The sequence below is a fragment of the Eutrigla gurnardus genome, assembly GCF_963514095.1.
Source record: "Eutrigla gurnardus genome assembly, chromosome: 6".
Classification (NCBI taxonomy): Eukaryota; Metazoa; Chordata; class Actinopteri; order Perciformes; family Triglidae; genus Eutrigla; species Eutrigla gurnardus.
In genome coordinates this window covers 29,538,111-29,549,813 of record NC_139920.1, presented here as the reverse complement: position 1 = coordinate 29,549,813, position 11,703 = coordinate 29,538,111, and the positions used below count along the sequence as shown (strand labels likewise).

General features: G+C 46.1%; 1 protein-coding gene across 1 annotated transcript; it reads right to left on the bottom strand.

The window, feature by feature from the left end:
• Nucleotides 1-582: 582 nt before the first annotated feature.
• tmem59l (transmembrane protein 59-like) lies at nucleotides 583-11,356 on the bottom strand. The gene is made up of 8 exons (XM_084012553.1): nucleotides 11,077-11,356; nucleotides 9,759-9,864; nucleotides 8,838-8,932; nucleotides 8,603-8,755; nucleotides 3,849-3,954; nucleotides 3,577-3,691; nucleotides 2,664-2,781; nucleotides 583-2,175 (listed from the first exon to the last, which is right to left on the bottom strand). The coding sequence occupies exons 1-8, from the start codon at nucleotides 11,242-11,244 to the stop codon at nucleotides 2,017-2,019; spliced, it is 1,020 nt and encodes a 339-aa protein (XP_083868679.1). The 5' UTR covers nucleotides 11,245-11,356; the 3' UTR covers nucleotides 583-2,016.
• Nucleotides 11,357-11,703: the final 347 nt, after the last annotated feature.

Genomic DNA, 11,703 nt, shown 5'->3' with positions numbered 1-11,703 from the left:
AGGCTCCCATTGGCTCATACCCTCCATCCAATCCCCTCGTCTCCCCTGCTCCTCCTCATCCCGCCTTGTCCAATCGTGGAACACTGAGGGGAGGGGCTTGGCTGGGGGGGCGGGATGCTTTTTTCAAATCTGTCTCAGAGGCTCAACTGATTTTCAGAATGTAGACCAGAGCTTTAGTCAAAATAAAATAGAAACAAAATAACGGATCATAATAAAGGATTAAAATAGTTATAAATACTTTCAGTAGAAAGAAATGTGAACAATAGAGAATAGTATGTTCTTAAACGAACAAAAACCTCTGGAGGCTGACTGGCAGTCTTTATTGCCCAAAATCACCAACATCTGCATCCAGTAGAGCAGACGCTGGCGTTAAAGCCTCCAAGTTTTAATATGAGGTGTGTCCCCATGCTTTTGGAAATACTCATTTAGCTCTTTAATTTCACTTCAGTGTCACAAAAACACATGCAGGATATACAGTATAACGTCAACCATCTACTTGGTAGTATTCTGTTTTTATTCATCCTTATTTTTAGTGTAAATGGAAGGAAAAAAAACACCCACAAACACATTTATTTCCAATGAAAACACTTTATTTCATCATGTTGTAAGTATCATTTGATTGAAAATGAACAGAGCGGTAAAAAGGAAACAGTTTCATATCATACTTGTGATGTAGCTTCGACTTGAACCAGCGCAGATATCGATTGAATGGCTTTTTTTTCTTTTAAATTAAGAGTCCTTTCCTGTAAATCACGAGGATATCATCCGTTATTACACGTTCTATTCAATGTTTACAGTAAATAGTAACACAAAAAAAAAGAATAATCACAAGTCTACAGCCATAGTGGCATGGCGGGGCGGTTAAGCTCAACTAGCGAAGCATCACTTGCATGCACGGTTTATTGTCTACATAGCCGGGATGGAGAGAGAGAGAGGGAGAGAGAGGGAGAGAGAGGGAGAGAGAGAGAGAGAGAGAGAGAGAGAGAGGGAGAGAGAGAGAGAGAGAGAGATACAGGACACCAAAGCACTGAGAGGAAAACAGGAACTCTTCTCTAAGACTGTGCAACTCTGTTCAATAACAACGGTCTACGTTAAAAGCTTTGCATTACACATCGTCACAGAGCGAACCCCTCCGTTTGTGCTCCTAGGACATACAAAATAGTCAGCTATTAGAAAGCACGTGGCACATATAACAGCTAAGAACTCTTAATAATATGCTAATAATAATAATCATAATAATACAGTAATAGGTGCAATCTCCCCTCTGTGTGTCTCCTTCCAACCTGTGTTCATACAGATCATGAATTAACTGTACATGGCACTTTGATTAACACTATTTGACAGCTCGTGTTGATGGTTCTGAATAAATAGAGTAGAAAATAAATAAAGTGTTTATTTTTGCTCCTTCTCAGACAGAGTGACGGTTTTAGTCCAGAGACCAGGTTTAAGTGTTTGTGACTCAAACATACACAGGAATATTTGAGTTTATTTGGTGGAGATCTTTTTTCTCTCCATTGTAAATCATGTCATGTTTAATTTCTAATAAAACCCGCAGCACTAAGAGTGCTCTCAAAGTGTTGCCATGAATTAATCCAAACTCTCTCTGTGAGAATGAAGCAAAATTAAACCTAGAATAAACCTCAACGTTTCTTCTCTTGTCCACGCTGGACAAGAAAAACGATATGAAAGCTCTCCGGCCGTCATCGTCCTCTCTGGTCTCAGAGCACCAACTGATCAATAAGCAACGAGCAGGCCGTTATGAAGGATAATCTGAAGAAAGGAAATGAGAATGCCATCAGACCCACAAGACCAAGCTAGATGTTTCAGTTTCATAATTTGAAAGGACGGGAGGGTGCCATGCTCTTAAAAATATGGGTTTAAAAATTCTGGTGATTGGTTTGAGTCCTGTGATGTGTTAGTGTTTCACCCCCTTCACCCGACGGGCCACGGACTTCAGACGTGTCCCCCCCCCCCTCGGGGAAACAAGCCAGCAGCTCTCCCCATTGGTCCTTTTCTCTAAACGCAGGTTTTGTTGAGGTCAACTTTCACCGGCAGCGGCCCCGCCTCCTGGCTCTCCTCCGACTGTTTCATGGCGACGGCTATGACGGGACTCAGGTGGTAGGGGTCGACTTTGTGGGCGTTGTCCAGAAACTCTTTATCTCCGTTGATACTCAGCTGGAAGACAGAGAGGAGTGATGGCGGTGAGAAAGCAGGCAGCGAGTTCACCTACAACACCTCGTCTTAGTCAGAGTGCACCGCCAAATATGCTGAGTCACCAAACCGCTGCCGACAGAGAAGCCTTGTATTTGTGAGTGAAACTTAAAGGGCACATGTCATGTTCATTTCTAGGTTCATTTTTGTATTTTGGGGTTCTACTCAAACATGATTACATTCTTTAATGGTCAAAAAACACAATAGTTTTCACACAGTGACCGTCTGAATGTACCTGTATTCTCCATCTACCTGAAACGCTCCGTTTTAGCGCCTGTCTCTTTAAGCCAACTCTGAGAAAAATATGGTAATTTGTAAAGGTGATTGTCAAGCTGTGGGTGGAGATACTCAGATGGGGGGGGGGGGGGGCAGTTTCATTCCAATGCACCTGTATGCGTTACAGGAAGGGGAGTTAAATCCTAACGAGCTTTTGAATCACAAACAAAACATACCTGCGTCTTGATGTGCTGCTCCGGGGCGGTGACGAGGCTGGCACAGCTGAGCCACAACATGACCATGATGGACAGGAAGAGACAGGCGGCCAAAATCCACCGCGGGAGGCCCGAACGTCTGCAGCACGGAAAGAGGAGGAGACGGGAGTTAGGAGACCAGAGTTAGGAGACGAGAGTTAGGAGACGGGAGTTAGGAGAGTTAGGAGACGAGAGTTAGGAGACGGGAGTTAGGAGACGAGAGTTAGGAGACGGGAGTTAGGAGAGTTAGGAGAGTTAGGAGACGAGAGTTAGGAGACGAGTCATTAGACAAGAGTTAGGAGACGAGAGTTAGGAGACGGGAGTTAGGAGACGGGAGTTAGGAGACGGGAGTTAGGAGACGGGAGTTAGGAGACGAGGGTTAGGAGACGAGAGTTAGGAGACGAGAGTTAGTTAGACGAGAGTTAGGAGACCAGAGTTAGGAGACGAGCCTGAAGCTGGCTAGAAATACGGAGAAGCTAAACAACAACTCGACCGAATTGAAAAGTTATAAAGTTAGTTATAAAAGTGTTTAATTGACGTGTGTGTGTGTGTGTGTGTGTGTGTGTGTGTGTGTGTGTGTGTGTGTGTGTGTGTGTGTGTGTCATGATGGGAAACACTGATCCCAGCGGCTGCATCTCAATCCATCATGTCAACCTTTGTTTTTGTCGAAGTGATGCAGCTGAATGTTTGGACATACGTTCCCATCATAAGCGTGAGAATAATAAAATCTATGATGGTGTGTGTATCTATCTTGTATCTATCTTGTATACCTTTCAAGTCTCTACTTCAAGTGGATTTTCTTTCTTCTTGTTTTCTTTAGAAATGATTGTGTGATAAGTTTGTGAGTTCATTGAGGTCTTTGATTGTCAGCAGGGGAACCGGAGCGCCGGCTCACCTCGACATGCACCCGAGGAAGTCGTGCTCAGCCGTGGGGTCGTCGGCGTGCTGGACCGCGTGTTTCCCTTTGCCTCCTGCTTTGGACGCTCCCCTCTCGCCATGTCCCCTCACACCTGCACAACAACGTATTAGAGGAGTCATCGATCATCAATCGGATGCTAGTGAGGGAATATTGCAGCAATGTGCATGTGTGTGTGTGTGTGTGTGTGTGTGTGTGTGTGTGTGTGCATGTGTGCATGTGTGTGTGTGTGCGTGTGTGTGTGTGCTCACCGTGGGGTCTCTGGGTGTGAGAGTGGACCTGAGGCCAGGGTTTGTCGGCCACGTTGGATCGAGGAGCCTGCAGCTCGGGCAGAGAGTACTCCATGTCTGGTTGGCTCTGAGAAGAAGAAACACAGACACCCTTTAAAACAGAGCCGGGCTAGCGGTTTCCCCTCCTTTCCAGTCTTATGCTAAGCTAGGCTAATCACTTCCTGGCTCAAGCTTCATGTTTGGCCTTTGGACGTGAGAAATTGGATTTCCCAAAATGTCAGACTTTTCCTTTGAGACCACATTCATTGAAAGAAAAAAATTGATTTAAACTGAAAACTATCTGATATTCATCCTTGAACTTCAAACAAGGTGAAACTCAAAATGCTCCCCAGAAAAATGACCCTTCTACTCATTTGATTTATTACCTCAGAAAAAATAACATGAGATAGATGATGGATCTCTATATTCAAGTATTCTTGGTGATGCTCATGTAAATGTAAAATAATCTAAATGTTAAATATGGTCCCATTTAAAGTAGAAATAGATCAAAAGAAGACGAATGTATGGTGATCACTATAAACATCAACTGAAGGGATATTTATGGTATAAATAGGTGCAGTACTGCAGCGGGAACATTGACATTTTTAAATTAAACACATTTTTAGCATCCAATATGTTGCAGAGCTTAAACCTCCTTTGTATACGTTAGGAGTCTCTCACAGCGTCACCCATCCAAACCAGTTAGGTGAAACCCCTTGAACTGGGACGGCGCCGCTGAGAAACGGCTTTTAAAACGACTCGCAGGCTGCAGTCGGTGTTTGCTGTGTTTGTGCGTTTCATTATGTGAACAGAGTTTCTGCTTCCCCCCCGGAGAACTCATTAAAAGAGGATTTTGGTTCCCCGCTGTGGCCCTCCCTCCGCTGGTAACAATACTACTGCTGGCCTCAGCAGAGAGACACACACACACACACACACACACACACACACACACACACACACACACACACACACACACACACACACACACACACACACACACACACACACACACACACACACACACACACACACACACACACACACACACACACACACACACACACACAAAGAAGTACAGTACATCCCACTGCAGTAGCATCAACCCCCCCAGTATTTATTGATTCTGACTCTAAGAGGATCAATGAGCGTTGAAGCCTCTTGCTGTGTTGTGCACTAAACTAAATTATTTTGCAGTTCCATTCATTCTCGTTACTTTGGATGGGAAATGATTGATCTGCATCCTATTGAACGATGTCCATCACTTGTCCAGCAGCAGAACTGGATACTCTGCTGGAGACACGGCTGGTAAGTTCGCTTCCCAAAACACTCACAATCCCTCAAACCACTTCTCCTGAAAACGGTATTTCACAACCGGCTTTATTACCCCGGCGAGCCATGTTTTCTGACAGGCTGCATTGGAAACAGATGAAGGGTCGGGGGGGAGACGCGAGGGGCCGCGTTCTCATTGGCTGTCGACCGAGGAGATCTAACAATCAGAGCGAGCGGAGCCTGATCGGCATCTGCCATGCATTATGAGAGAGGAAATGTGAAAAGGTGAGAGAGAGAGAGAGAGAGAGAGAGAGAGAGAGAAAGAAGAGAGGAGAGAAAGAAAGAAGGGAGGAGAGAAAGAAAAAAGAAAGAAAGAAAGAATGGGAGGAGAGAAAGAGAGAGGAAAGAAAGAAAGAAAGAAAGAAAGAAAGAAAGAAAGAAAGAAAGAAAGAAAGAAAGAAAGAAAGAAAGAAAGAAAGAAAGAAAGAAAGAATGGGAGGAGAGAAAGAGAGAGGAAAGAAAGAAAGAAAGAAAGAAAGAAAGAAAGGGAGAAATAAAGAAAGTGAGGAGAGAAAGAAAGAAAGAAAAAAAGAGGGCTCTGAGAGTTCAGACTGAATCTCCCTCCGTTTATTATTTGGTGGATTTTGGGACACAATGTGTTTTTGGGGTCAACAAATGAAAAGAAACGTGTAATTTAAAAGAAGTTTGCCTCTTAATTCTTCATCAAAATCACAAACATTGGCTCGGACATATTTGTGGTGAAGACTGTCACCAAAAAGTGGGTTCTTCTGTAATCTGGAGTTTGTTTACAGCACCACCTTGTGGTCAACTAAGCCCACTTTTTATGTCGTCATTAGGTTTGTCACAGGAAACAGAAGCTGTACAGAAACAACAATCTGCTGAAACAGCAGCATAGATCCGTGCTTCACGTCCTGTAACGTTCATGTTCTTAGTCACCGACAGCATCTCACCCCGGGATGATGACCTGAGCCCAGAAACACTGACTTCCTTTTTCAGCAAAGCATCATAAGTCAAAGTCACGCTCCCTTCTCGGCGGTGGAATTTCACCGGATCTCTCCGTCCCCATTCAGGGTTTTTTTTGTTTCTTTAAGATTCATTCGGCCAGAATGACTAATGGGATCGTCAAGAAGGAACGGAGATTTCCCTCCTGGTCTTCAGTCTTACGGCGAGTTCAAACGGTCCACAGACACACACATGCTCCGTTGGAAGGAAGTCCTACATCAACTCATAAACACTGCTGTTGACCAATCACAGACTGGTATGTCAAAGTAACAAGGGGACGACTGAGGCCCCGTTTACAAGAAGGGAAAACGCAGATATTTCCACACGGTTTGGCCTCTCATTTACACGAAAACACCGTTTTTATCACAGAAAACGATTCTTTCTGATAACGCCGGTTATGTGTTGTCGTGTCGACTGGGAGAAACAGGGTTTTAGGTTCTCAAGCGTCACAGGAAGTCACTCATGTTATAAGTTGATTCTGAGGATTCTGATTGGCTTGCAGGGCTTTATCCTTCTCCCTACACTGCCGCCCATACGACGGCGGATTTATGAGGGTTGATGTAAATGACAACTTTTTTGAAAACGGAGGGGGGGAATAATCTTTTCTCCAAATACCCTGCTACGTGTAAACGTGGCCTGAGGGGGAGGGCTGTGTTTTAACAATTTCCTCAAGATTACCTTCATCATGTTCCTTCACAAACCGCCCACGTGACCTAGAGGTGACGTGCTCCACCCTGATGATGTGAACCAACTGCTGCCGGAGTCAATCTCACAACTCAAGGTCGGCTCTTTGTGGACATCCACGTCATTTATCTCCCATAACTCAGCCCCGTTGTTTCAACACCCAAAGAGTCAATCTGTCAGCTCTGTGGCGGTCTGCCAGCTGCCCACTAAACACCGGCCTGGTCGCCGCCTCGCCGCCCCGTGGAGCCTGGCTTCCCCTCGCCGCCTCGGCCTGAGCGTCGCTTCCATAAAAGAGCAAAACATCCATCACTGCGTCCAAAAGAAACGTTGCTAATTCCACGTTCCGCAGCGGCTGCATCTCTACGCGAGTCCAGCGTGCTTCTTACACCAAACAGGGAGTTTCAACACATACATGACTGTGACACAGTGTTGGTTACGCTGCATAAATACTGTTATTTCCCCATCGAGCCCTCTAATTATGCAGCTAAAAACGCCATCAAAGTCACAAACGGGGAAAAGCCCTCGACAGGGATGCAGGTTTCAGACCCGTTTTTAGAGGATTTGGTTGGATAGTCTGGTGGTTAGACAGACCAAATCTTATTATAGCTTTAATGTATACGTTTACTGCCGTGACCTTTGCAATATGTTCAACTGCAGAGAGACGAGGATGCAGAAAGCCCTACATTTCAATGAGAGAAAATGTGAAGACGTTTAAATTTATCTGGAAATCCAAAAATCATGAATTCAGACCAAAAAAAGAAGCACTGTCCAGTTTTTGAGTTATTCAACAAACAAACATATAAACCTCCTGAAGAGCCGGTCGACTACATTCGCTTCATCTTTTCAAACTCCGGAGAGAACTTGTGAATATTTATTTGTCACGACCAGAACGTTATTTCCTCTCTGAGTTTCCGTCCCGAGGAGAGTTCAGTACATCTCGCCCCCGCCGTTCATCAAGCATGCATGGTGCCGAGGCAAAGTGACATCATGTGAAAGGACATTTATAAACAATTAAACTGGATCCGACCACCTTGAACCTTCACAGATGCTCCGACTCTGAAACGGGCTGAGTCGTCTTGGCGATGACCCAAACTCTACGGCACCGCGGAGCTTAGAGGGTATATTTCCCCATCTTAACAGGAAGCAGAGGTGAGCTCAAATAATAATCTATAAAAAGGTCCGCCGCCTCGCTTTTAACCTCCAGTTAAAACACACAACGTGAAAAAGCTTCGCAGTTATTAATCTTGTAATTTTGCCACCATCTTGACTCAGTGGGCCGTACCATAGTTTCATTTATGGGGGTTTTATTGTTTCTCTGTGGACGGTGCAGATATTCACGAATGACGAGGTGGAACGTTGCTGTAGAGCTAAATTAAAAAAACAAAACAACGTTTGACTTTTAATTTAATTCTGATTCATCTACAACAATAAAAAATACACATTCACACATCACAGAGTAAATTATTCTGTTTCTCTTTGCTTTTGGAAATGTGTTGGATGGACTTTACTGCTATTTTTCTCCAAGTGCAGAGATCCAACTTCTGCCTATTTTCTAGATTAATTTTTTTGTTTTTGTTCATCCAAATGAAGCTTTCAATGCAACATCTTTTTTATTCTATTGAATATCAACTAAAAAAAAAACATTGTGTCAAGAAGCTGTTTGAAACCTTTCGAAGCTGGGATAAAAACAGAAAACATGATATAATATACATCATGTAACCATTTATTTATAAACCTGCCTGCTCTCTGTCGGGTCTTACCTGAAAAACCACAACCTTGCCATCGTCGGCCTGCAGGTAGAAGGTCCAGGTGGAGGAGATGAAGCTCTGGGCGGAGCTGACGATGTCGTTGCACCAACTGGACACGGCCTCCATCACAGAGGGGGGCTTGGGGCGGAGAGTCATGGCCCTGAGCTGCATGGAAGAGGACCAGATGCTTTGATAGATGGAGAAGCATTAATGCACATGCACACGTTTATTTTTGCATTTTTCTCACCTTCCTCCTCTTGAGCTCAGGTTCAGAGGGTTGGCTGGCACAGCCGGTGCAGCAGGCCTCCTGCTCCAGCAGCTTAATATATGCCTCCTGGCATGCTGGATGGAGGGGGGGGGGGAGGAGAGGTGGAGGTGATGAAGAGGGGGTTGAAAGCACAAAAAGAGAGTGGGCATGGCGTGGAGCATTACAGTGGTGTTGGTGTATCCACGTCACTGTGATTAAAACAGGAGGCAACGCCGCTGTCTGGATGGCAAATCACATCATTGATTTCCAATACAGCCGTTTAAATCGGGGCAGATAGCCTCAAACGGCCAGAAAACAACCACTGAGTCGGCCAGCTTTTAGGAAACAGTGCACCATTTAGTAGAGCTGTGGGGTTCAACAAGTAGAAACTGATGCACCAATAACGATATATCAGGTCTATACACATGATAGATAGATAGATAGATAGATAGATAGATAGATAGATAGATAGATAGATAGATAGATAGATAGATAGATAGATAGATAGATAAGACATACAATACATACACTATTGCTTAGCAATATGCTAAGATGCTAGCAGTTCTAGGAAAATGTTAAATAATATGAAATACTGAGCAAAATGGAAACTTGGTGGATTTATAAGGTGCAAGATAAAGAGAGAAAGGTGAATTTTTAATTACAGTGGTTCTATTTAAATACTAAGTCACTAAGGTTGTGTGTTTTAGTTGCATGGGCGTTGCTGTGAAGCATTATACAGTCTAATGGTAGGAATGATTATGCACTAAGACGCTTGTTTGTTGCTTTATTTAAAAAGAAGTTGCTGCGTCCTGAATGAGAAGTCCAGCCTGCACATCACGCAGGATAAAATGATTCCTACGAGGACTGGGTCCGCTGCCATGCATGTTGACGTGTTAAGGATGGAGGTTCAGACGGACTCACCTCCCTGACACTCCTCCCTGCTGGCGTTGAAGCCGGCGTTGCCGTTGACGAACTGGCAGATGGAGTAGAGGCGACAGCCGCGGTGACAGGCGTTCATTATGGAGTCCTGCCGACCGCACAGAGGGGAGAAAAAAACATTAGAGATGTCTCCTGCACTTTGGGATAAACTCAGCATACCCTTGTTGGGGGGGAAAAAATATGCCGGGCGGGTGATGAGTTATGGCATCTCTAAATGACACAGTGCAGCTGTATTATAGGCTGTCAGAAGCTGTTGATAAGAGGGGAGACAGCTCCAAAACAACAAAACTGGAGGGAAATGATGGTGGTGAGAGAGGAAGCTGTACTTCACAACGCAGTCACTGTTTGAAGTGGGGAAACTACGCCCCCTGGTGACCTCTCTGTGAACAGGAGAGACAAAGAGATTCCCTGACCGAGGACCATGGACGTTTTCTTCTTCTTTTTTCTTTTTTTTTTTAATAGCCTTCTTCTCGTCTCCGTCACTTTAATCACGTGTCTTTTAGTGTGGAGGTGACGGATGAGAACAGTCTCTGTAGATAAAGTGTGTCGGCCCTGAACTCCAACCACAACCTTCAAAGCAGGTGATGTGAAGCTGCTTTGCAGCTCTGCTCCTGCTGCCCTGCAGGATGCCTGAACCACACCTGAAGGCAGCAGGAGGAGGAGGAGGAGGAGGAGGAGGAGGAGGAGGAGGAGGAGGAGGAGGATGGGGAGGAGGAGAAGGGGGAGGGAAAACATCCGACACTTGCAAATCTATGCATTGAGGCTCTAAAGCAAACAAACTCCCGGTGAGATCAGCCATCATCCAGCAGTCTCGGCGTCGTCTAAGCAGGACGATGCTGTCAATAAAACGTAATTGTTCCATCACCCCCCCCCCCCCCCATCCTCCCCCTCCCTCCCCCGCAGGCTGCGCCGTTGCCCCGCATGGCCGCTCTTTATTGTGGATCAGTGCAATAATCACATCTTGGCGCAGTTTTAAAGCGAGCCGACTTCTTGGACGAGTCTGGGAGGCGCAAAGGAGACGAGCCGCATCCATCTTTCGGCCTCGCTGTGCGCCGTGGAGCGTCCGGGAGGATGCAGCGGAGCAGCGGAGCGTCGTTACGGAGCTCAACGCGTTCATCTCACATTATGTGAAGACGGGTTTTCTCCTCCGTGCACATTATTTTGCGTTTTTCGGTGCAGGCGCTGAAATGTCGGACAGCAGGACGCATCGGCTCGGTTAATGCGCGTTTTGCACAGATACAGCAGACACAGACAGGCAGACAGACAGGCAGACAGACGGGCAGACAGACGGGGAACTTACTTTAGCGGGGCTTTTGTTTTTGATGCTGAGCTGGCATTGCTTCTTGCAGTAATTGATGTCGCCCAGCTGGTTGTCAAACAGGTCCGAGGACGCCGCCGCCGCGAGTCCGGCGAGGAGCACCGAGAGCAGGGCCGAGAAGCCGCGCATCTTACAGCCGAGCCGGAGCATCTGAAAGCCCGGAGGATGAGGAGGAGGAGGAGGAGCGGAGAGTCAAGGAGCTTCAACCGGCGCTGAGCTCCCTTTTGTGGCGCTGCTGCTGCGGATGATGATGCTGCTGCTGCTTCCTCGGCGCGGGTCCCGTCTGCTGCTGCTCGTGACGTCAGGCGCACCTCATCACCATCATCACGCACACGCTGCCCCCCCTTCTCACACACACACACACACACACACACACACACACACACACACACACACACACACACACACACACACACACACACACACACACACACACACACACACACACCGCAGAGTTGCCTTCACTGCAGTGCACACGATGTGGCAGCGATGACATTCATATGAGTGTGTCAGACAGCTGGGGGGGATCGATTGTAATCAATGTCACAATAAACGATCGGCTGATTGCAAAGATCCTGCGGGGTCACGTGTCCCAGCTGAGGAGAGACC